We start from the raw sequence: 27,206 nt of genomic DNA on the forward strand, positions 1-27,206 counted from the left end.
ATTAAAAATTAATTAAAAAACATTTTAAACTATGTACATATACAGTGCTTTCATTTCAAAACGATCCACCCTTAATAACTTTCTTAAAAAAAAAAAAAAAACACGTCAAATTAGATATACAGGGGGACGTTTAATTATGCATTTACTGAAGTTCTGTCAATCACCTCCTCACCTCCAGCTAACCTCACTTTAATATGTCAACTGGGAACCCCCATCGTGTGATACATCATAGTAAGCAGCGTAAAATTCTGTATTCAACGGTACCAAAAAATATGAAATCGGTAAATGTGTAAGCAAATAGTTAGCGAAAATGTCTAGAAATAATGAATATTTTATTTACGCCAAACTGTGGTATTTTAAATGAATACTTTTAGTATGATACCTACATCATTTTAAAATTCTTACATTTTTTATAATAGATCATCAAAAAAAAAAATACAAGCAATTTAGAAGTTAAAATGTGTGGTAACAAACAGTACATTTAGTTCAAGCAAATTATTTATTTTTTTAAGTAAAGAATGTGTATCCTTATTTGCGAGAAAAAAGAGTGTCTTCAAATTTTTTGCAAAAATGTTTGCAGTCTTATAACTTTGTATGTGTATTTATTTCACTTATATTTTTTGCGAAACCTACCTAATAGGCACAAAAAAACACTGCAATACCTTACATTTTTAAGGCGTTTAAAAAGCAGGCGATCTATTATTGTTAAAACTGTCAGTTTGACGCGTGCAATTTTTCAATTTTAGTTAAAACAGTGAGATAATAAAATGGTGTATACGCTAGCCAAAAGAATAGAAATAATTTTCCTTTATGGAGCTCAAGATCGGTGTGCTCGCAGAACCGCGAGAGCATTTAATGAAAGGTTGAAGTACTAGGACAATTTGCTATGGATCCAACTTTGTCTATACCAAAGGCCGCAAAACTAACAAATATTTCCACTGGTTCCGTACACAAAGTTTAAAAAAAAAAAGTTCTTTCCTTATAAAATTCATAAACTCGGAGAAGATGATTTTGATAGGAGAATTCAATTTTGTAAAGTGATGTGCCAGCGAATTGACGACGATCCCCATTTATTGAAAAACATTTGCTTCAGTGACGAATCGACCTTTTTTTTAATGGCCTGGTGAACAGTGACATAACTGTAGATAGTGGGATAATGAAAATCCGCATGTTTTTCGGGAAGGCCATAAAGAAAAAATTAATGTTTGAGCAGGAATTTATGGGAATGAAATAATCGGACCATTTTTTTTGGAAGAAAATTTGACTGGCGAAATTTATTTAAACCTTTTAGAAAATGCAATATACCCTTCCATCAGCCAATCTATGGAAAATCAAGTAGATCAACATGGTGCTATATTATTGAATGAAAATAATATACATTTTCAGCAGGATGGAGCTCCCGCGCACTACACTTTGGTAGTTCGAGAGTGGCTTGATGAAAATTTTCGAGAAAAGTGGATTATCAGACGTGGTGCAATCGAATGGCCTGCGCGATCTCTGGACCTAACCCCACTAGACTTTTTTCTTTGGGGCTACTTAAAAAGCAAAGTTTATAAAACCCCACCTGAAAGTATTGAGAATTTAAAAAATAGAATATTTCAAGAATGCAGAGAAATTAGCGGGCAGACCCTTGCCAATGTTCGTAAGGAGTTTGAAAATAGGGTTTTTTATTGTCTTGCTAATAACGGTGCGCATTTTCAACATTTAATAAAATAAATTTGTTAAACTAATTAAATTTGTTTTTCTACCCTACCGATTTGCACTTTAATTGCTTCTTGGTCAATCAATTTTATTTTTTTTTTACAACCATTGATAGCATAATGAATGCCCTTTAAAATAATGTATCACACCATGGGGTAGCCATTTGACATACCAAATTTTGGCGTACATAAAATATTCATTATTTCTAGACATTTTCGCTAACTATTTGCTTACACATTTACCGATTTCATTTTTTTTTCGTTACCGTTGAATAGAGAATTTTACGTTCCTTACTATAATGTATCACACGATGGGGGTTCCCATTTGACATATTAAAGTGAGGTTAGCTGGAGGTGAGGAGGTGATTGACAGAACTTCAGTAAATGCATAATTAAACGTCCCCCTGTATATCTAATTTGACGTGTTTTTTTTTTTGTTTTTTTTTTTTTTTTTTTTTTTTAAGAAAGTTCTTAAGGGTGGATCGTTTTGAAATGAAAGCACTGTATAATTATCGATTTTCAATAGTCAGTTAAACATCGCTTAAACCCAGAAAAACCCTTTTCAATTATATAATAATGACAATTAAACTAGTTTCCCAACATGTGAAACCTATTAAGAGGAGAATATTTACCATAATTCGTATGCTGTTGTTTAATTAAAAATAGTGGCATCTCTCTAAGATATCTGGTTTGCATCTAAAATTTACAAGTCTTAATAATTTAGGACAATTAATACTACCATTAAGAAGTATATATATCATAAAAATTATATATCACACCTGGTTCTATAATTCTCAAGTGAAATTAAATTTAGCCTCGACCTAACTCCGAGCACAGGCTCTGAGAAACCTATTTTGAACTCTTTAAAGGCTATGAATGTGGTTTAAATAATAGGGGGACCATACTACAGAAGAGTAAGACATAATACTACAAACAAGAGTAATATATGAATAGTAATAGAGTAATAGAACTCTAAATGCAGAGACAGAAAAATCACGAAAATTCCTTCTAATAAAACCAAGAACGCTAGAGGATTTATTTAACAGGTTATTATCCCTAATTTCTGTCACCCCCGAAAGAAGCGTTGCATTAATATGATAGTTAAAAGCAATAACAGTTTTGAATTTAGTAAAGCAGATAACAAAACATTTATCTTTATCGATATGCAAGCCATTAAATAGTGACCACTTGTGCCGTGAATTAAGATCCTCTTGGATTCTATGGCAATCAGATTTTGTAAGTACAGTTTCATATAATCGGCAAATAATAAAAATAGACAGTATTTGATAATTCCATGAATATCATTAATAATTAAGTTAAAAAGGAGAGGACCCACATGGGACCCCTAATTTAAATTAAATCTAAATAATTATGACCACCAGCATTTTTAATACAATTTATATAATCTTGTTAATTTTTTTGTATGGTATTAATTAAAAATTGCCTATGATTTTGGTTAATATAATTTATAATAAAATTATTTGTTTCCTAGTAAATGTCAAACAACAACAATGCACTGCCTACCAAGATCTTCCATATTTAATTTTTTTTGAAATTTGGAGCCCCAGTTTTCCAAACCGGTTCAATTAAAAATAGTTAAACCATATATTTGAAATCAGAAAATTACTCTCTTTTAAACTATATACGTTGAAGTCGTATACAGGGTGTTTTATAAGAACAAACTAACCATCTGTCAGTTTGACATTTCTAAAAGAGAAAAAAAAAATGACATCGAATTCAAAAAGTTTTGTATAATTTTGTTTTTTTTTTAACTTTTAACCTAACCCCTGTAGAGAAGGGGTCAATATATGGGGAAGGATCCGGTACATACAAGATGTAAAAGTCGTTTATAAACTTCTTAAATTAATTAGTTAAAGCTTCTGAGCAAGCTTAAACTTTATGGTCTGATCCCGCCCAGTTTATCACTTCTTGAAACTTATTTTGTTGGACGTGTACAGAAAACCTGTTCGGGTGGAGCTTTATCAGAAGAATGCAAAATAACTCATGGTGTGCCACAGGGTTCTATTTTGGGGCCACTCCTCTTTATTATTTATGTCAATGATATCGACAGGTCAATTGAGTCTAGGCTGCTGCTGTTTGCTGACGACACTACTGCTCTTTGCAGGAGTACTAGTTTGCAAGAACTGGAGCTGATGCTGGTGGAGGTGAAGGTCAGATTTGGGCAAGTGGTTCAGTGCAAATAGACTTAGCCTAAATGTCAACAAAACGGAGGAAGTCCTATTCTCTTTGAGAAATACAGAGGGTATCAATGTTGAGAGTTCAGATGGGGTGAGATTCTTGGGTGTTCACTTAGATCCTACTATGATATTTGATAAGCATGTGGAGTTCATTGCAAATAAATTGGCAAAACAAATATTTCTTTTAAAACGCTTAAAAGGCACAGTAAATAAGGATGTTTTGTTAATGGTTTACCATGCGCTAATACAGTCCACCTGCAATTATGGTCTCTTGGCTTGGGGTCATGCACCTCAAGCTAGGAGAATCTTTAAACTGCAGAGAAGAGCTCTGAGGGTTGTCGAGGGTCTGGGTTTCAGGGATGATGTGAGAAACTTAAAATTCTTACGCTTCCATCACGGTATATCTTTAAATGTCTAATATATACAAAATATAATTTACATAAATATACCCAGAGATCAGAAATACATACTCACAGCACTCGACAAGTAGATTTCCTGGAAATGCACTTTCTAAGACTCAATAAATCTCGTATCTCAACTACTTATTATGCCCCAAGCTTTTTTAATAAACTTCCTAATAATATTAAAGCTCTAAATGAAAAACTTTTTGCTGCCTCAGTAAAAAAATTACTTGCTGATAGAGCCTTCTATAGCTTTGATGAGTATCTACAAGCTCAACTGTGAAAATTGGCGAAAATGAAACAAAAATAGGTTTTAGGAAGTTGAAGTTGATATTGGGTTCTCCAAAATTTTAACTGTTTGTAAATTGTGATTATTTTATCTTGGGTGTAATTTTTTGAATATTTTAGATAAGTGTTTTAATTTGCAATGTAAAACTTTAATAATTTGTAAGTGAAATAATTTTTTAATATGTATTTATGTACTTGTGACGATTGTAAGAATTTTTTTTTTCATAAGCATAAATAAACCTTACTTTACTTTACTTTAAAAGAGTCCAGAAAAAGCCGGATTTCTGAGGTAAAGTATTTCTGAAAAAGTTTAAGGCTTGGTATAACGTTTAACAACAAAACCATTGAAAACCTTAAACTTGACCCTTAAGGTCAGCTTCAGTGTCTCCTTAATTGTCTTAAAGTAAAAACTATCACACAATATAAATAAATCATTAAATGACCTTCAGTATACAAGACATTTGATCAATATATTTGAACATAAAATTTCCTGTCCTTCGATTGACGGGGCAGAAATAAGGATCCCATTAAAAAAAAAACAATTATTATAACCATAAATGTCAAATTCAAACTGAAGCATACCATTAGATTACTAGATTATTCGTTGAAAATTACTCCAAGAAAGCCATTCTTGTATCACGAATTTTCATATTTTTCTAAAAACTTTTACCTAAGAAAATATTACGTATCCGGGCACTTTTTTTACAACAAATATATACATATTTCAATATCTTACTTTGGAATACTAGCAGCATCTATTGCAGCCTGTCTCAATGCGTTTTCTTCCAAATATCGCTGTTCCCACTTGGCACATTCCCCCTCGAGTCTCATAATATTTTCGTCCTTTTCTCTTAGCTGACGTTTCAGTTCGGAGGCAGACTCGCCGCCTGATGCAATTGGTGAATCCCATCCGCCTTTACGTTCCCCTAATGAAGCAATTTTTTACAAGTTAAAAAATTAAAACCTTAAAAATTCCATATTGCTACCGGTTTCGAAGCTTCAAAATCTGCATCATCAGACAACAATAAACTGAAAAAACGAATACAATTTTACACTGACACAATGGTAAGGTTTGAAGCTTTCTAAACCGCCAGCAGTATAGAATGAAATTTTTAAGACTTAATTTTTTGGTAAAACTACTCGCGCCTTAAAGATTTTTTAATGTGGCAAATACAATGAATTTTAAATGGTTACCTTGAACAGCTTTTGCTCTTTGCAATTCAGTCTCAAGTTGTAATCGTAATTTTCGTTCGGTTTCTTCTCGTCGATCGCTCGCCAGCTGTAGTGAGTATAATGCTCTCTGCAGTTGTGCTACTCGTTCTACGTAGACCTGTTTCTTGCGATTCTGCAATATTTAAAAAGCTCTTAATTTGCTTCCATCGACTTACAGTAAAAGAATAAGTAATGAAAATAAAAAATAACTTAAACATTTATTAGAGTATTAAAAAGAAAGAAAGTAAAAAATGAAAAAGCGAGCATTTAACATAATGGGAAAAAAGCAATTAAAATATTGCAAACTAAATGAGTTCATTTATTTTTTAAGACCAATTTATTTTGAGAAATATAGCATTCTGTAATGATATTGAATGTTCCTGCCGATCGCTTTTAATGGGTAGCCTGTTCTTATAAGCTTATTTTGTTTATATTATGTATTTTATACAGGGTGGTCCAGTTTAAACATCATTAATTTTATTACGTGATAGAGAATTAAAAAAATATAGACTTTCATTATAAAATTTTTCTCAGAAATGTTTAATGACAAAGATACAGGGTGTTAAAGTTAAGAATAATTATTTATTTATCTTAGCTTTTAAACGACCAGCTCAATTTTAATTAAATTTCGCTTGCAGGTTATTGTAGTGAATTGTCAATTACTGATAAAACAATTACAATACTGATAAATAATTTTTTAAAAAAATGCCGATGGCGTAACTTTTTTGCCTCAAATCTGCGAGGTGATAAAATATTTTTTATAAGAAGTCAACTTTTAGCATGGGATCGTGTAATGCATGAATTTAATGCGTGTTCCCAAAATACGAAGGTATGCTATACAGAGTAGTCTATTTATATTGTAATATGTCTGCTATTGTCTGTATTGAGTATTTATTTTAAATATTTTGTAGCGATCTGTAACGCAATTAAAAAGATGTTGGGATAAAATTAAACGAATTCGAAAATCTGAAGTGGCTGAAGAGAGGAGGCACCAGATGGGTACAGGCGGAGGTCCAGCTATACCACAGAAGAAAAATCAAGTTGACGTTGCTGTGCCGCATTTATCATATGAAATTCAGCATACACTTGACAGCGATGGGCCATATCTTAATATTGAGAAAAATGTTGCAACTACATCTTCGTTGTCGGATGAAACGCAAAATACTTATGCTACCTTGCAAAACACACGAGAAACAATAATCCCAAGTAATTTAGTCATTGATGAGGAATCAAATTTTACCAATAAACAAACTATTAGTAATAGTGAAAGTAGGACTACACCAGCACCAAAACGAGTCAAAACACGACACGACGCAACTGATGCTATATTATCAGTCCGAATTAAAAATGCAGAAACTGAAAGGCTTCAGTGCGAAGAACTGCACAAGTTGAAAATGAAAATTGCTGCGGAGGATTTTGAAACAGCAAAGTTAAAGCGGAAAGCTGCTGAATTGAAGTTACAAGCTGCTGAAGCCGAGCTAGAATATTTGAAAATTAAATTGGATCAAAATATCAATGAATAACTTACGTTTGTCGGAAATAGCATTACTATTTTTTTGTAAATGTAGAATGTCAGAAATAAGACTTTTATTTAACTTATTAAATCTTTTCTTATGCTAAATGTTAGGAATAAGAACGTTAACTTGACATTTTTACCTTTTGAATATCTCGTTTTGTTATATAAATTAATGTACTACTAGTTTTGGGAAATTGGATTAAAAAATATTGTTTTCAGTTTGTGCCTTTGAATTTACATTTAATTTAACAACAAAATAAACAATATTTTCATTTAGGTACGTACATATTATATTATACATACATATTATATATATTATAGTTCTTAGCGTAATTAATTGTTGAAGTGACGTTGTATTAAAGCACGCCTAACACCAAATCCTAAACCTGCATTCAATGCGCGCCTATTAGGAAGTTGTTGAAGCTCATTTACAGCATCGTGTTCAAAATCAATAATAAATTCATCATTTTTCCTATGTTATATAAAACTGCACAAGCAACTATTATTGTGCAACATTTTTCTGGTTTGCTGTTTAACGTCCTTGCCAGGCACGGAAATCGGCGTTTCCATACGCCAAATAATCTTTCTATAGCGTTTCTAGTTCTTATTTGAGAACGATTATATCTGTTTTCAGCAGCAGTAATAGGATTATCCAGTGGAGTCATAAGATATGGCAAACAGGGATATCCACTATCTCCTAAAAGATATCCTCTCAATATTCGGCGTTCAAATTTAGTCCTTACTGAACTAAAATTAAAAATAGTTGAGTCATGTTCCCTTCCTGGCCATCGTGCAACAATATCGAAAATTTGTAAATTTGGGCCACAAACAACTTGGACGTTTATTGAGAAGTAGCGTTTTCTATTTCTAAAGACTTCCGCAAAAGGTCCTCCAGGATTTTTGATCCGAACATGGGTGCAATCAATACATCCTGAAACTTCGGGAAATTGTGCAATATTATAAAACATCTGTCTTGCCTGATTAATTTCTTCTGCTGAAGGAAATCGGATGAAACGTTGACATTTTTCAGCAATTTGTCTGGATACGAAGTGAACACTTCTACAAACAGAAGGCTGTAAAATGCCCCTTAAGTCACCACACACAATCTATAATTAAAATACGTTATTTATATGTATTTACATCACACATCACACTATATAAAACAAAATAGTACCTGAAAGTTACTTGTACTGTAGAAAAGTAATGTTGCAAGAAGTGACAAGATAGGTGGTAATGGTGGTAAACCTCTATTGTTTACGAACTGCGGCCAATTTATCAAATGCATAATACAGTCCATCACTGTGTGCTTCTCAAAACGATAACGCATTTTAAACTCTTCATTTGAATAAAATTCCACAGGATTAGCTGCATCTCTTATATATCTTTTTGGCAATCTGTTATACTCCATGTCATTAACAACATTTAAATCGACAATTACGGCATCTATTAAATTTAAATCACCTTCCATTATTAATTTTCTTGGTTCGCAAAAATGCAACTACTGCAAGGTGGCGAGTGGCTAGAGAAGGTAAAAGCTTCCTCTGGCGAATTGCTAAAAGTTATTTTAATGCGCATGTTACGTTTGGCGACGCGCCGTCTTTGAAGTGGACTAAGCGCGATTTCCGCTGGATTTCCACTAGCGAATCGCCGGAGATTGAATATGAATATGGGTGTTAGATTTTCCATTTGATTTGGAGAAAAAAGTTACTCTTGCAAAATTATGATTTAAGGCACTGTTTTTAAAATATCTTAATTTAATTGTTCAGAAACGCCAGTTAAAATGCTGCAAAAACTTTGAAAAAAAAGAAAATTAGGCTTAAATCTTAAATTAAACCTGTCAAATGAAATAATGACTTAAGGTAACTTTTGATCATCTTTTATATTCAACTTTTTTACAAATCTTTTTTTATAATTTTTTCAAGATTTTAGCAGGTATTTCTGAAAAATTAAATTAGGATATTTTAAAAACAATGCCTTAAATCATAATTTTGCAAGAGTAACTTTTTTTTCCAAATTAAATGGAGAATCTAACAGTTGACTTAAAAAATATTTTATCACCTCGCAGATTTGAGGCAACAAAGGACCAAGTCCCTCCGTACGTTACGCCACTGGCAATTTTTTTAAAAATCGGCTTTATCAAAAATTGACAATTTACTATAATAAGCTGCATGCGAAATTTAATTAAAATTGAGCTGGTAGTTTAAAAGTTATGATAAATAAACAAATAATTATTCTTAACTTTATCTTTGTTATTAAACATTTCTGAGAAAAATTTTATAATGAAAGTCTATTTCTTTTTAAATTATCTATCACATACTAAAATTGATGACGTTTAAACTGGACCACCCTTACGTAAAAACAAATATGAATAATTTTGTAAAGAAGTTATCGAAAGTTTTTTATACAGAAAAATTGAGAAATATTAAAAAGGGTCTGTAATACTAAAATTTACATAATTAAAATTAAATGCATAATTAAAACTGTTTATACTACTAAAATTCGCTATATAAATCACCTGTTATTTAAGATAGTTGGATAGTTGGTGTATATGTTTAAAGGAATACCATGACTATTAACATAAAACTTCCAGAAGTCAATGTATCCAACAATTTTTTCTTAGATAAACTATGAAAAAATCTTTAAACAATAAACTCTTTCCAAAATAAATTCTTCTATACTTCCCCGAACTTTCTGTATTTAAACAATTTTTTTGTTGATCAGATTGATCAGTTGAATATATTTCGTACTTTATTAGTAGGTACTTGATTTAATAGAATGAGTAAATGTTAAAGTTTTTAATTTATAAATATTTTTCCACTTTAAGGTTCCATTCCAATTTGCACCATACAACTGTTCTAAAAATGCAAAATTATTTTCTAATATTTGAATGTTTTTTTTTAATATGTACCAGTTCTTTTTTTTTTAATATTTAAAGTTCCTTAAAAAAATCAAAATTTTGTATGAATTTTAAATAATTATCTTATGCTTAATAATTTTTTAAATTCCATTACAAAATAATCAAACCAGATATATTCGGAGCAAAATGTTTATTATAATATCTTAGCAGAGTACTTTCGTGTATGAGCTCAGTGCTAATTGCCAATTACGCACAGGAGTTGCACGTAATGAAAAAATATTGTCACAAATTAAAACAATATTTAGAACTACAAATAACGCATCACTTAATGTAGAAGGGCGTACAATATTTGAACAAAGCCTTATATTGTAATGGATTAATTCTTAATCCTTTTGATAAATCTTTTCTAGCTTTTTGTAGCTCGGAGAATTCCAAATCATAATAAAAATGAAAAAAGGGTACTAACGTCCTCTTTTTTTTTTAAACATTGTACGTAGAGTTGACCATAGAAACTAAAGATGTAATATAAATAGGGCGTTATTTTGTATTGTATTGTATTGTTAAGTATTTTGTTTTCCATATAATTTTTTCTAAATACAATTTTCAAGTTCTCCGAGCTTAAATACGTCGATTTGCTACCTTGAATTTCTTCTGCAATATGTCAAAAAATATGGCTTTTCTCTCTCGTTAAATTTTTATTATTTGTTTAGTTTTTTAGCATACCGAATTTTACAAAAAACCAAAGGAAAAATACTTATCTTACCTCTTCTTCAAGTCTAACAACATTGCCTTGAGCATTCGTCAAAGCAGTATCCAATATATCAATGTGCGTCCTTTGCTCTTGAAGGGTAGCTCGCTGAGCTGCTAGCTCAATTTCTTGTCGGTCCTTAGCTGCAGCTAACTCTTTATCTGTTACGGAAAAATCTGTTATAATATACTGGTAGGGAATTGTCTAACTTGCAAATAGTAGGGAAATAAATCAGATGCGAAAACAGAGCACGGTAGTTTCGGATTTAAGGATTTAAGGAAAAAAAGCTGGGTAATCTGGGTAAGCAAAACTTAAATAAAGACAAAAAAGTAAACATTATTCTCAAAGGATATTCACTTTTTGTCATATAATTTTTCTACCAAATTACATGTTTGCCAGCTTCCCAAGACATTAGTTAATATTAATGTGCGATTTACACCTAAATCGCTGTAGCCATAAAAATACCTTTTCTTGTTTCTTTAGAGCTAGTTCAAAAAATCTTAATGATCCAGCAAAAATGTGCCGAATCAGTTACTGGATTGGGTAAACTGCTGAGGCATCACTTTCAAAGACGCACCTTTCCTTATATGCATATACTAGTTTCTGGTACGATTAATAAAAATATTTCGTAATTTACCACAATAAAGATATTGTCCCACATTTTCACAGGCTCTCAACGACTAATATGGCTTAGATTACTACTGTGTGAAGTTTTTTAATGTAGTTCCTCTTCATACCAGCAATATTTAACCAAAACTATTTTATTACTGGTATCATTTGTTCGTTTGATAACTACTTTGGAAATGAATTGCATTTTACATAAAACATATTTTATTCTCCAAAACATGTATTTGGAATATGTCTTTCAGAATCATTAATGTATCTATTATTAAGTTTTACGAAAGATTATCCTTGGAGAAATTTATCTCTAATTTTAGGCCTCTATTAATCCGTTGCTTACATATTTTGACTTGTAGCAACATAATTTAGGTAATGTATGAATATATATTTCAGTTCATGTATGACTCCAAGTTGTTTCATTGGTTCCTCATTTCCAATTTTTTTTACAGTTTATGTATATTCCTGAGGACAATTTATTGGATAAAAATATTTATCAGCAATGTTAGCAGTAATAAAATGTTATAGAGACTCGCGTTGGCTGCATACCTCTGAATGGTTTCTAAAATAAACGATAAAAGCTGATTAAATGTCACGAAACTCGGTTTTTAAAGACAATTTAAATATGTTTGGAATATTTTAGATTATTTTTGCTGAAGGAGACCAACAATGAAACCAACTTGAAAGTATGTTCTTAGGTGGTTAAGAATATACTAGTTGAGTTAAGATAAGATAAGAATATACTTTATTGTTAAGGAATACAAAGTTGCCTATCAACAAAAGCCGGCTAATGACTAAATCGTAACAATCTAACTATTTGTAATTATACCCCAGACTAAACTAAATTAAAATATTAAAATTAAAACCATGTAGAAGTTGGATAATCACAATTAGATACAAAACATTTAAAAGACAGTTTACAGATTAAAATTTGGTCGAGTACAATAACACTTTTTAAATTGAAAAAGAAAAAACAAATGGATACAAGTATAAACATATGCCTAAAATACAATTGCTAGGTTATACAATGGGCCCGTTCTCGATTTTTTTTTAATTTTTACAAATCGAAAGAAAAACACCTCTAAAGTAAATTCCCAAATTTTTAGATTTTTATTCCTACTCTTAACCCCTTAAAAAAATTAACAAAGTTGCTCCACGCGAAAACGGGACGGAGCTTCGGGTAACGTCACGATGCAGCAGACGAGACGGTGCGACCGCGCCGCGGTATCGGGAGACGGCCAGAAACAGTGGAAATCGAATTAAAAAACGTGTTTTTGTTTAATGTTTAGCCTGTTGCGAGTATTCCACAGAACACAAAGAGAAAAATAAACACAAAAAGACCAATGTGGTGTTTTCTGTTCTGTAACTTTTTTTAATTTAATATCTGGTGTACCATGAGTGACAAAAAAACTACGAGAAAATATTGTATTGTACTCGAGTGTCCTAATACCTCAAAAAATGCCCCTGAGAAACTATTTATAAACGTGCCTTCTGATCCTACAGCTAGGAAGGTTTGGCAAAAAGCTATGCGTCGAGAAGATTTTGTTTCTGGTAAATCACACGTTTATTGTTGTGAGGATCATTTTGATGTAAGTTAAAGTTTGCGATGATAACGCAGAATAAAAAATATTTTATATCTTTATTAACCTCTTTTAGGTAAAAGAAGACATAGAAAATTATATGTATTTAAAAACTATGAAAAAAAGTAATATTCTTATTAAGCCAAATGTAGTACCGAGATTTTTTGATTGCCAAAAAAGTCGAGTACCAGCACATAAAGCGAAACAGTCGAAGTTTTTACAAAAAAAAAGAACAGCAGTCTTTGATTCATAGTTTACTATTTCCTGGGACTTCTGCTGAAATCGAGGATGTTGAGCAGGAAGATAACGTGACAAGCGAAACAGAACCGAAACAAAAAGATGTAGGCATTCAAGTTTTATTTAAGGTGGAAAGTCGCAGCAAGGGAATTCAATGTATGCCAGATGATTTACTAGACTAGCTAGATTTACTATGCTATGATTTACTAGACTTAACTAGACGATAATAACAAATAATAACATCAAAAACACTGAAATGTCCGACTCAAAGCGTTCGGGGTCGGCCGCCCGCAGAGAGCTGCTGCGGCGTGACGTCAAAAATGGAGGGAGCGGCTTTTACGGATATTCAATATTTAACGTCGAATATCTAAAGATTGGATATACATAGAAAGCTGAAATTTTTACAGTTTATTTAGAATGTTAAGTGTTGTTGAATTCTATGAAAAAAATTGCGAAAAAAAAAGTCGGCAACAAGCCCATTATATAAATATATTCAAAATCTCTCCCATGGTATATAAAGACTCTTCCAAAAAAAGAGTTTTTAATTTTCCTTTGAACTGCCTGACAGAGACAGCACGTCTAATATTCTCAGGAAGATGATTCGGTAAGGGAACAGTAAATTCTTGTCTGGTTGGAAAGTTAGCTCTGTTATTATTTATTTTCTGATTGCAGTGTTTATAGACAAGACTAGCTGTCTCAAGTATGAATACCGAAGCGAGAGTCAAAATTCGGAGTATTTTAAAATGCGGTCTACAGGACTCTCTCTGGTGAACATTTGCCATGAAACGAACTGCTTTTTTTTGAAGTATAAAAGGTATTTTTAATAAATATTGGCTAGCTGAACCCCAAAAAGCGATGCGATACCCGAGATTGGATTCAAAAAGAGAAAAATAGACTGTCCTAGTCATTTTAACTCCCAACTCCAACCTAACACACCTAACTGCAAAACATCCTGAAGAAAGTTTTTTGCTTAATTTAAATATATGGTCTTCAAAACGCAGTTGGCTGTCAGTGTGAACTCCTTTTGTAAAAAAAAAATGTTGATACAGTTTTATTGTCAAGAGGATTATCCCCAAGTTTTATATTTTTTATATCGCATTTAAAACTTAGTATATTAGATTTGCCAACATTAAAAACAAGGCGGTTTCCATCACACCACCTTTTAATTTTTGTGAGGTCTTCCGAGATTATTTTTTCAAGAGTGTTTGAGTTTTTGTGGTGCCATACGACAGATGTGTCATCCGCAAAGCGAATAATTTCACCCAGGATATTTATATGAACGAGATCGTTAATATACATTAAAAATAACAGGAGACCTAATACCGAACCTTGAGGTACGCCGCAATTAATTCCAGAAGATGAAGACATTGAATCAGACACTAAAACAGATTGGCTCCGATACTTCTAAGAGTTCTTCAGTGCTCTAGCAGAAAATGTGTCAGAATAATAATTTTTTGGGCTGCCTAGCAATAGCTTTACCTTTATGTACGTATTTTTGTCATTAGTTCGTGAAACTAATCACTCCTAGAAGTGTGATGTCATAGTTCTGAATCACCTTGTATATTAAAGTAAATGTTCTTTACACATTAAGTTTCATATTATTTTTAATTTTATAAATAGCAGATTTGAAACAACTTACTTTGCATAATTAATTGCTTAATAATGCTTTCTCTTTTGCTTAATTCTCTCCTTAAACTGTCGGGGCCGTTGGCATCAGGTATAGGGGACCTGCTAAGAACTTGAGTAGATAATAAGTCGACCTAAAATTAAGAAAAATCTAAGGAATCTTACTTAATTAAATACATTTAATATAAATGTTAATTTGTAGCCATCAAAAATTTTACATATAAAATATAAATGACTTTTCTAGTACGTGTATTATAAGTATATTGCCAGCAGTTTCCAAAATTTTATAGAAACTTTAATAGAAGATTCCATATAAACAAATTCATGAATATTTTTCAATTATTAAGTGATACTTAGTGTGGATAGGATAAGCTAAGTATAACTATAAAGCATGACAGATAATAAAAAAACTGGTGGAGTCATGGCATTAATAAGAAGTGATCTCAAATATAAATTAAAATATGTACAGTGTGTTCAAAGTTATGTATGGTGTCTATCGCTAGAATTTTCAATATCAAGAGTCAAATATCTTTGCACTTCCACCTCAAACTGAAAATGCAAAGTTTGTGGATTTTTTTAATGATTATCTTGATCAGGTTAGTGCGTTTGCGGGTGTCAACATTTTTGTAGGAGACTTTAATTTTGATTTACTTAAACCTTCGTTTTATGGTGAAAAAATTCTATCTTCCATATACTCAAATGGTTTTTCTCAAATTGTTGACTCCCCTACTCGTATCACAGATAGAAGTCAGATATTAATTGATTATATTGTGACCAATAATGCAAATTTGTCATTTAAGGTTCATTTAACACCCAAGATAAGTGATCATTGTATTCTGGCTGTACATCCTGCTCTGAAAATAAATGAAAACCGTGATGTGATTATTAATCGTAGGTGTATGAAGAGCTACAATGTAAACCAACTCTATGATTATCTTTATGATACTGATTGGACAAATAATAGTGCGGATGTGAATATTTTGGCAAGTATTTTTGTTGATAGTATCACAAATATATTAAATTCTATGTGCCCAAATAAAACCATTATTCTAAAACAGAAATATTTGCAAAAAGATGGGATTACGTTTGATATCGGTGAGAGAATGAATGTAAGAGATAAGTTATATGTTAGGGCTGTTGTAGAAAAAGATGATGGAGCATGGAGGTATGAATACAGAAGAGTACGAAACTTAATTGTTAATCAAATTAAAAATGAAAAACAAATATTTTAGAGAAGTTATTGATGAAAATAAAAAAAATCTGCGTAAAATGTGGAAAAACCTCAAAAAGTTACTTCCTGGAAAAAATATTTTATTACTAAACGAAATTAAATTTGATGACCAAATGATTTCAAATGAATTATAAATTGCAACAAAGTTGAATAAATATTTTATAAATAGTATAATTGACATTATCAATAGTATTCCAAACTATTCTCTCTCTTATGACCCCTTTGTCAATCCCCATAATATTCAATATCCGGAGTTTTCAAATTTTAAAGAAATATCCCTAACTGAATTAAAGATAATTCTGAAAAACATGAAGAATGTCGGAGGCGGAGAAAATGGAATTTCAAAAAAGGTTTTGTGTGACGTATGTAGTGTGGCTGGAAATCGACTTTTAAATATAGTAAATACATCACTCTCAAGCGGGGTATTTGCAGAGGCTTGGAAAGTGTCAACAATAATCCCTGTACCAAAAGTACTAAATACCATTTCCCACAATGAGTTTAGACCAATAAATACTGTGGAGGTTTATGAGAAAGTGTTAGAAATTGCTGTGAAAGAACAACTACAAGAATACTGTGATTCTAACGATATTTTCGTGATAAATCAATCAGGTTTTCGTGGGCGTCACTCATGTGAATCTGCTGTAATTAATATATGCGATACCTTCTTAAAAGAACTGGATAAGGGCAACTTTGTTCTAGCTGTGTTTCTCGATTTTAAGAGAGCATTCGAGACTGTAAATAGAGCTAATATGTTAAAAAAAATGGAAAATATGTGTATTAAACATAAAGTTAATGTGGTTTAAATTTTACTTACAAAACAGGTTGCATAAAGTCAAGTTTAAAAACAGTGTGTCAGAATTACTAATAAACAAATATGGAGTACCTCAGGAAACTGTTTTAGGTCCCCTGTTATTTTTGTTATATATTAATGATATCGTCAATGTTATAAATGGTTGTAAAATAGAGCTTTTTGCTGACGACACTATGATTTATTTAATCGGGAGGGATCTAAATGAAATGCAAATAATTCTTAATAATGATTTATCTAATTTATTTAAATGGCTTTGCAGTCTTTGTTTAAATACATTAAAATCGAAATTTTGTTTATTTGGGAAAAAGAGCAAATTAATGCACATCAATGTGAAAGATATTAACATTGTGGTAAATAATGAAAAGATAGAATATGAGAGTCAAATTAAGTACTTGGGAGTAATATTTGATGGTAACTTAATTTTTTATGCACACGCTGATTACATAACTAGAAAATTTTCCAAAAAAAATTGGTTTCATTGCAAGAGTAGGAAAACAATTATCAATGGCTACAAAACTATTACTGTATTATAGCATTGCAGCTCCGTATCTTGAATTTTGCTCAACAATTTTATACAATTTACCAAACTTTGAAATTGAACAGTTGCAGCTTGTACAGAATAGATATACACCAATCGTAATGATGCATAACGTCCTGAATATGATGTCTGTTAAGCAAAAAATTATGTTTAGCATCTATGTTTTTTTGTATAAAGTTAAAAATAATATGTTATCATCATATATTTGTAAGAAGGTGAAGTTTTTTAGAGATGTTCATCATTATCAAACTCGAAACTGTAACAATTTCATACTGATCGATAGGAGTAACCAGATGTTAAATTCTGTCCTACAGAGAGGCTTACAAGATTTTAATAGATTACCAGCAAGCATAAGAGACTGTGATTCTGTAAATAATTTTAAAAGATTGGTTAGGGCACATATATATTGTCCTAGGATTTTGTTACCTTTGCCTAATTGTTTTTTTTTTATTTTTCATTTTGTTTTTTTTTTTATAGTATGTTGTTTAGGATCACTATTTTAGTTTAACACTTGTTTTAAGTTTAATTTTAGTATGTGGCTTGAATTATTATAGTAAATATATGTGCAGATAAATATTGTAGTGACGTGAGAACAATGATGAGGTATTTGTGGGTGGCAGAAGAGCTGTGTTTGCTATCCATGGAACAACCGGGATACTGAAAAAGTATTCATGGATTAACCGGGATTTGACATGGTCTCTTCAAAAAAACCAGGACACCCTGTATTCGATCCAGTTCACCAGCCCATAGGTAATTGACCTCGTGACCGAGATTCACCTATTGGCGTAACATTTTATGGCTATTTGCGAGCACTGCAAATTTTGATTACATCAATTGTTTTGTTTAGATCCACATGCTAATAGTAACCTCAAGTGCATATGTATATTATATTTTTTACACAATAAGCGTATATTGATTAATTTATAAGGGTATATTAATAATTAATTAATTAATAATATTATTGTAAAGTTAGTAAGAGCGCTTTAGGGTTATGTATGTAGTAATTTTTAATAATTTCTGAACCAGTTTTGGTGGCGGGATGCTTAGGTCGCCGACATGGCAATGTTTAGACGGACCGGAATATTGCGGTATTCCTTTGATTAACCGGGATGCTGCTGTTCCTGGTAAAACCGGGGCGTTGCAAGTGTCGGGGATCGGGATACCCAGCATTTGATATTTATTGCTTATTTATATATGTACTCTTGCTGACTAAATATGTTGTTGAATTAGCTTTATGAACATTATTATTATTATTATTACCTAATTGCATTTGATAAGATCAATCATGGGTTTCTAGTACCCAAGCTTTCTCCAAGTCTGATTAAGTCATATTTATCTGAGAGACATCAGAAATTTCTATATAAAGAGAATTTTTTCGGAAAACACGATATTAGATGAAAACATTAAATGGTATGTGGGAATAAAAATGAAACTGAGCTGATAAAATCAAACATAAACATCTACATACATAATACTGGCTCGAAATATGGATTTTTGTATTGATTCTCAATTACGATTTAGCGAGAATGTGGATTAGTTAAAGCGGAGTTCTTAAATGGTAAACATCAAAAGATGTTCACTACTGTAATTTTATGTACATACTATCCTTGTCTCGATGTGCTTCACAAAAATACAATACATGTAATATGCTTGTGTTCGTTTAATTTAACTTTAAAAAATTTGAAGTAATTTCGATTGGACAATAGATATATAAATTATTTATAGAATTTCAGATATACGCGATCGGAACTTATTGTTCTAGATGTTATTAACTAAATATCTTGCGAAATATATTTAAACGTTAAAGCACCTAAGTTCCATGCATAAGGTTAAACATTAATCAGTAAATAAACTAGTCCATGCCTTGTTTTCATATAGCATTCTATTAAGTTCTAGATAAATTTCGATTACACAATCTTAATATGCTTAAATTAAACTCATAACACACTCTTTTGATACACAAATCTAATTGCAGATAAGTATGTGATTTGCGAAGTTATTTTTGACTCAATACGCTTGATTATTTCTGCGAGCTTCGCTAATAACTCGATTTTTTCATTTCTTATCTTTTTTAAGGCATATATTGTTTAAATTTTTGTTTTATTTTAATAGTAGAGATACATAGATTTTTTAACAGATTAAGTAGAATACGTTTATTTGATAGACTTTACCTGGCATCTTTAGAATATTGAAATATATTTTCTTCTCTTTAATAATGTATTTTGTATTATATGAATTATAAGGGAATAAATATAGTATACAGATCTATTGATATTAAAAAAAAAACTCATTAATTACCTGTTCTCTTAAGGCCCTATTTAAATCCTGATATCTGCGACAGTCCGTTTGTAGTCTCGCCCTAGCAGCTCTCTCTAGTCTCTCCCTTCTCTCGCAAGATTGAACAAGTTCTTCATGAGCCTTGTATACTTTAAGGATTTCTTGTTCAAGCTAATAAAAAAAAATTATATAATTGTTGGTGCTGAATTTAAATTTAAATTATACTTTATGAGTTTTTTCCACGCGCTGATAATAATTTTCCAGCTCATGTTTGAGGGCGCTATTTTCGTGTATTAGAATTTCAACCATTTCGGATGAAGGCCACACTTCCTCGCTTTTAGATTCGTTCTCTTCCCTGCCTTTTGTGGGCGGTCTTGGTGCAGAAACACCTCTTCGAAATCCTTAGAAATAGGTTTATTAGGTATTTTTATGTAAGACTTAGTTTTAACAGTAAAATAGTCTAAAAGTACATCGATTTATCTTAATTTAGGAAGATAAAATTCGAAAATAATCTGTTGAGGTATTATCTTAAGCCTGAAATTGTGTTAATTAATGTTTGTAGTTTGCTCCTTTCTGTTAAGTAGTTTTTAGTTAGTTGTGTATTTTTTTAAAACACTTTAAACTTGTGCAACAGTAAAAGTAAATTATTAGGCTGTGTCGAATCTGCCAAAGTCACACTTTAAAGATGTTTACAAATTCATTCTGAAGAAGAGCGTCTTTTTTTAGGGCATGGTTTCAACTATCTTTAAAATATATATTTTTGGGCTTTCATTATACAGGTATTAAATAATGGTAATAACGTTTTAGAGGTAGTCTTATATTTAGATATTAGATATTCTTATATTTGGAAAAGCGCTATTATTGTTCCATATCAAGGAGCTAGAGAAAATTGTTTTATTACTGTCCTTTACTTACAACCTATTCAAATCAAGGAGATTACTGAAATACTCTGAGACACCTACATATAAGTATCAAAAATAAATTAAAGAACACTGTACACCTTGCAACTCGAAAATGCTGGTTTTTATTGTTTATTTTGCCTGTTATTATTTAAGAGGTACAATTATGGTTTTCTGCTTGTAACAATTTTTATCATTTTATTCTGATAAATATTAGGCTCCCTACTAAATTAAATAAGAAAAAAAATTATGCATAAAAACTTGACATAAAGTTAAAAATTATTGAACATTTATCCATATTTTGTTTAACCAATGAATGAAACATCTAATCTGGATTAGTAGCTTATGTACTTTGAAAAGCCATTCAAAGATATTTACAATTTGGAGGGATTAACAAAAACCGAAAATTAGAATATGACTTGGCTTAACCAATATTACGGTCAAGTTAAAATTCTTACCAGCAAAGTCAGATTTTCCCACACCAATTGAAGTTAAGTCTGGTTGAGACTTGGACAAAGTCAATTTGTCGTTATTTATCTTACTTGTATTATTGACAGCGGCTTGTAACGGTGATTTATCCGCCCATTTGGTCGGATATTCATTCGGAAGCGGAAGATTGTTTATATCTATGGAGGCCCCATCAAACCTCCCAATCAGATCGTTTATTGACTCTTGAGTTACTGTGTTACTGGGTGATGGCGCCTTTACCTTCAGATAATTAAATGCAACATTTTAAATTGTGGGATTTGAGAACTATTGTTACTTACTTCTTTGGCAAGATGTTTTAAAACACTTGATTGGCTGAGGTAGTCATCTGGTATTTCTGTTATTTCTTGAACACCTAAAAAGCAGAAATACCATTAGTGTAATAATCATAAATGTGATTGTTTTACTTGATTTACACTTCAGAAACAATAAAACGAACTCAAAATTAGGACAATTAATTTAACCCTTTGCAGCAAAAAACTAAAACAAAAATTTAATTGCAAATTTGTTGAATTAATGGAAATTTACTAACAAAAAATTATACCACTAACAAAATAATTACCTGTACTAGCAATGGAAGGAGATGGAGAAGCAGAACTTCGTTTAGCACCAGATGATTTTGAATCATACAAGGCTGCTTGTTGAAGGTAACTATGTGAAGAAGTTGTAGGTCCTGAATTTCGACCTTTAAATATAAATAACCATAATGCTAATGACAATATATAAATTATAAAGTAAACTGGATATTACGTCCTTTCAATAATTAAATAAGGTACCTGTCCAAGGCTCATCACCAGCACTATGAATAATTAATGTATTATATGAGGAAGAGGAGACATCCAAAGAACTACGGTTAGAAGGCAGACTATCCCGTAAAGAACTTCTATTGCTGGCTTGCAAATTTTCTTGGCCCTGAGGTTCCTGCCTGGGAGTGTGTCTTATGACATACTTTTCCTCATTTGATAAATTTTCGTTTGATGTAGACACATCCGTTTCACTTCCACTCAAGCTTTGTGGAAATGTACCTATAAAATCAGTTAAAAAAATGTTGTCTGCTAATATAGTACTTAATTTCCGCTTACCTTGTCCTTGGCCAACCTGAATTGAGTAGGATCTGTAACGATTTGATTGCTGCATAATTTGATCATGTATGAGAGATTCTTTTTAGTAAAAGTGGAAGAGCATGGCTAAAAATTTGAAAAAAAAACAGATAGTATTTATTTATTTCGGCAGAAAATATATGATAATAAGTTTCACATCCATAGATTTAATATCACAGTAAATTATAAAGTGATAAGTGAATGTGTAATGAAAAAAGTTGAGTCATTTAATATGTACTAATTAGATCATATGTTAACAATATAACACCATACTCTAAATTGTTTGAAGAAGTGTTGTCACATAATTCTTGAAGAACTAAGATAAAAAGCATATAAAAATACCAGAACATAATCCGATATATTATTACATAATATAATTCGCCTGACGTAGCGTCAGTCATATGTATTATATTACATATTAGATTTGATGTAGTCAGATTTAAAAACCATTGTGTAAGATTAATTTTCACAAAAATTCTTATCAAAAAGATGTAGGCGCATATTTTATTATTACTGTCATTTTACAATGCGCCTAGTTCTATTGAAAATAAGAGATGATCCAATTAAGAATCCCTATTATACTGAGACAATAAGCGTGCAATACGTTGCACACTATGACAAAATTCACTATCTTTGCTATATGCTAAGACATTTTTTTTCTACAGAACATTGCTTAATTCTACTGATACCTAAATTAAATGGTGTCATTTCATTTAAGTAAATGCAAACAATATGCATATAAGGTTGTATTTGGCTGGGTCATATGGATAAATGGTACATTTAATTGTTTTCAAGAATATTTAAATGTTAATTTATGCATAAGAATATACCTAAACAAATCTGTTTTATTATATGATTTTATCATTATTGCTATAAAAAAAAATCGCACATCACAATGCTAATAGAAGTCAAGTATCATATAAATCAATTGATATATAATATGTAAATCAACTGATATATAATTTTTTTATCATATATGGATCTTGGAAGAAAAAATGGCATCAGTATTTTACCAATAAGGTTTGATGGATCTAGTTTTTTGCATTCATTTTTATTAAGTTTGCAATTATATCTAATCGGTATCAAAATATAGGATGTAATAAAAGACTGGATAGTTCCCCTACTAAACTTTCCTATATATTTTTATATGTTAATATTATACTATATATTAACAGCTTACAATTTGATCAGGCAGGATATATATTAGATATTATGATAGATTCATATTTGATTTATTCACAATATAATTAAAACTCAAAACTTAAATGAATTGTATTTAATTTTTCTTTTATATGGTCTGTTAAGGAAACAGTTATACTGCCAAGGAAAAAATTAAAACATATTTAGTTATAATTTATTACTTTATTTATTTTATGAGGTGTGCTCTCACACATAAAATTTACAAATGTTACATTAACTCTACTTCAGATTGGACTTTTTCCTTAATATAACAACATAGATCCACAATTACATTTCATCAATATTTTGATACATTAAAACATATTATTACAGGATATCTTGACAGAAACATTTTGAATAAATTCTAGTTGCGATCCTATAGGTTTGAAATCTTGAGTTTAGTTGTGGGATGGGATCTTTTTTTGGTGGTATCAACATAACCCCAAAAAGTTAAATTTTGTTTATATATAATAATCCTTTTTTATTGTGTCTTTTTTGTTACCTTAGGGCCCTGATGAAGCAATAAAATTATTGCGAAACGTTGGCCAGTACATAAAGTGACGTTTTTTTTTATTCCTTCGATCCCATCCCACAACTAAACTCAAGAAACATTTTGCTCTGACTATTGAATAATTTGGGAATAACATTTGAGAAAGAACACTAAAAAAAGAGAAGTTCTATGGCAAGGTATATTTAGTAAATTGAAAGAAGAAAGAAAGAAAGAAAATGTGCTATATTACGTAAGAATAATCTTGTGTACAAGCATCCTACAAGCTAAAAAAACAAAACAAAAATACAATTTCAAAAATTGACAAAACAATTAACAAAATTAAACACAAGAAGACAAAACTAATTAAAGATAACTAAATAAAACAATCAATTACTAAATAAAGGTAAACTTGTTGAAAAAACTAGAGAAGAAAAAAGGAAAAAAAAACTTTCTAACATGTCCAAGGTTAAAACCTATCATTAAAAAAGTCATCCAGCTCCAGAGTACTGGAGCAAAATATGAGCTTTTTGGGTAGATACTTGGGCTTCTCTGTCTCAAAGTACTTATTAAAGAAAGATGCTAAATAAAGCTGAAGCCTTGTACCAATATTAATAACAAGGTCAACTTATGACTTCCATGGCTTCTTAAAGTTCTAAGAAAAAATATGAAACAAATACAAGAATTTTGTAGCCTTCCTTTGTATCCTAACTGGACATCCAAGCAGGGAGCATACACAATATTTATGTAGGCAGAGTGAGAAAGTCTCAGAAGATGATTTTTTATGGAAACTGTTAATATCTCTTATTTTTTAGAGTTTTTTTTAAAGTGAAATTATTAACCTTTGCTTACATAGGTTTAAAACCCTAAATTATGATCAATAATTACTTTTAAGATTTTTATATTTAAGAACATTAGGAATTAAAGTATTGTTAACATAAAGATGCATATTTTGTCTAAGTTAAGTAAGTAAGTAAGTAGTCTTTGTCTGGACTAAAAAACATAATACTAGATTTGGATAGTTTAATTTTTAATCCATTATGTGCAAATAGATTCAATTCATTCATTTATAGTTACAGCAATTTTATTGATTTTATTCTTATTAAAGCTTATAGGCAACTGTTTATTGTCTACATGCCTTTGTAGGTCACAATTTCTTCCACACCTATTCAAAGAACACTTAAAAATTAAAAACAGTAATGGGTCTAATGTGGATTCCTAAGGCCCTCTTTGGTCCCCTTGAATTGAATTGTCAAAACAGTGGGCTGCCAAGGCAGTTGTGCATATAGGTCTCCTAATGGACCTGTCATGCCCCTACCGGGGGTTACCAGAGCCCAACGGCCTTAGAGAAACCGATAAGGCTCTCTGGTCTGAAGGACTTAAAGTCACTCGGTACACTGAAAGTGTTACCCAAGTATTTGAAACGGGCGCGCGTGAGTGCTGGGCACTCCCCGACTACATGGTCAACGGTTTCATTCTCCTCACAGCACCATCGGCATTCCAGGTTGTCCGCAATACCGATAGTATGGAGATGGCTTCTTAAGTGCCAGTGACCGGTTAAAAGACCTGTCACTAGCCGAATTTCGCGTCTTTTTAGGCGTAGTAGATCTTTGGTGAGACAGGCAGAGGGCCCACCTATGTGTGCTTTGCCCTGTCTCATACCAGGGGACTCAGTCCATCTTCGGTGGGTCCACTTATCCAGTAGACCCTTCATTGATGCAATTTGGTTCTGTTTTTATCTTGGAAACATACTCTTATTCATAAAAGTTCAAAACCTTCGTACAACACTTCCTGTCATATGAGTTGTCAGGTACATGATTTTTCCCTACCAGCCTAGATCTGTACCAGAAACTCATTCATATACCTTAGTTAAAAAATTTACAATTGTATCCCTCTACATATTAGATGAACATTAGATATTAAAAAGTTCAAAAGTAAGTTAAAATCAATTATTATTAACTAAAGCATATAGCGTTGATAAATTTTAATACCTTGTGACCTGTGCTATAACATCACTTTCATATTTTGTAATATCATTTGTTTTGTTCTATTATTGTTTAATTTACTTTCTCTAACTTCTGTTTTTCGCAAAAGTTTTACTGATTTTTAAGCTTGTCATGTTGATTTTCTATTAACTTTTTAGTTAGTAAGAGTAATTTTTTAGTTTTTAGCATGCTTATACACAAGATTTTGTCTTACATAATATAGCACATTTTCTTTCTTTCTTTTATTATGGTTTATCCAAAAGATAGTTTCTAAAAAAACCTAATGCACCATTTTCCACATGGTGCCGGCATAAAAGCCAATGGTCTAGGGCAGTGTTACTCAAACTTTTTTGGGGCTCCGCGGAGCACACTTTGAGTAATGCTGGTCTAGGGCTTGATAAAGAGAATGTCCAAAAACTACTCATGAAATTTTTTGTCGCTATTATGTCTTAAACTAATTTTCACTATGAATTTTGTTTAATAATTAAAAGATTTTCTTAAAATACTTGGTTTTCCACTTTGATTTGACTATAATAAGATTCTATTTGAATAATATGCACAATTTTCTTTAAGCCATTGTAATATATTATAGCCTCGCAAAAAAAAAAACAACTTATGATGTTCATATTAGCAATAATTTTCCCTAATTATCATCAGTAGTTGTTCAAATAATTTTGGACTACACGCTCACCTTATTAGTGATATTAGTTTGACCCTGCACTAATAGCAGTTCAATTTTTGACAATATATACACTTAACAGTGAAGTGAGTTAAATAATTAAATAAACTAGAACTAAGTATTTCTTTGTTCATCACTAGGACCATATTATCAAAGTTATAAAAATTTAAAACAAACATTCCGGCTAAAATTATCTAAATATAGGACTGCATATAAAATTGCAAGCAATTTAGACATTAGCCACTAAATCTTAAATCCAGATTAAGCTGTGATAAAAATTACCTTCTATTACCAACATGCTTCTCTTATTACAACCTGAGGGAGTGTCTTACGCTTAAAATTAGCCTCTCTATCCTTTACTCCCAATATTGCTAATAAAAGTACAAAAATAAACTTACGATTAATGAGTCGACTAACTTAAAATTCTGGAGAATTAGGACTTAACTACACTATGATGAACTTCCTCACTTTCATAAATAAAAATAAATGCCAGACCGATATGTCATAATCCTAATGTCAACATTCCAAACATTCCATAAATTCCATTTGCAGT

General features: G+C 31.0%; 1 protein-coding gene across 4 annotated transcripts in view; it reads right to left on the reverse strand.

The window, feature by feature from the left end:
* The window catches only part of LOC126733925 (angiomotin-like protein 1), a 47,504-nt gene extending 20,298 nt beyond the window's left edge, over window positions 1-27,206 (reverse strand). For 2 of the 4 annotated variants that reach the window (XM_050437394.1, XM_050437423.1), the window contains exons 1-12: window positions 27,052-27,206; window positions 22,306-22,410; window positions 22,000-22,248; window positions 21,786-21,908; window positions 21,505-21,578; window positions 21,196-21,445; window positions 20,064-20,239; window positions 19,860-20,009; window positions 14,995-15,115; window positions 10,936-11,081; window positions 5,782-5,932; window positions 5,324-5,513 (exon numbers count right to left, since the gene is read on the reverse strand). In XM_050437394.1, the coding sequence (XP_050293351.1) occupies window positions 5,324-5,513; window positions 5,782-5,932; window positions 10,936-11,081; window positions 14,995-15,115; window positions 19,860-20,009; window positions 20,064-20,239; window positions 21,196-21,445; window positions 21,505-21,578; window positions 21,786-21,908; window positions 22,000-22,248; window positions 22,306-22,360 (1,685 nt within the window). In that variant the 5' untranslated portion in view covers window positions 22,361-22,410; window positions 27,052-27,206. Of the gene's footprint in view, window positions 1-5,323; window positions 5,514-5,781; window positions 5,933-10,935; window positions 11,082-14,994; window positions 15,116-19,859; window positions 20,010-20,063; window positions 20,240-21,195; window positions 21,446-21,504; window positions 21,579-21,785; window positions 21,909-21,999; window positions 22,249-22,305; window positions 22,411-26,935 lie in introns of all 4 variants that reach the window. The other 2 variants (XM_050437415.1, XM_050437405.1) reach the window with 2 other exon arrangements.

This window comes from Anthonomus grandis, chromosome 1, assembly GCF_022605725.1.
Source record: "Anthonomus grandis grandis chromosome 1, icAntGran1.3, whole genome shotgun sequence".
In the NCBI taxonomy this organism is placed as follows: domain Eukaryota; kingdom Metazoa; phylum Arthropoda; class Insecta; order Coleoptera; family Curculionidae; genus Anthonomus; species Anthonomus grandis.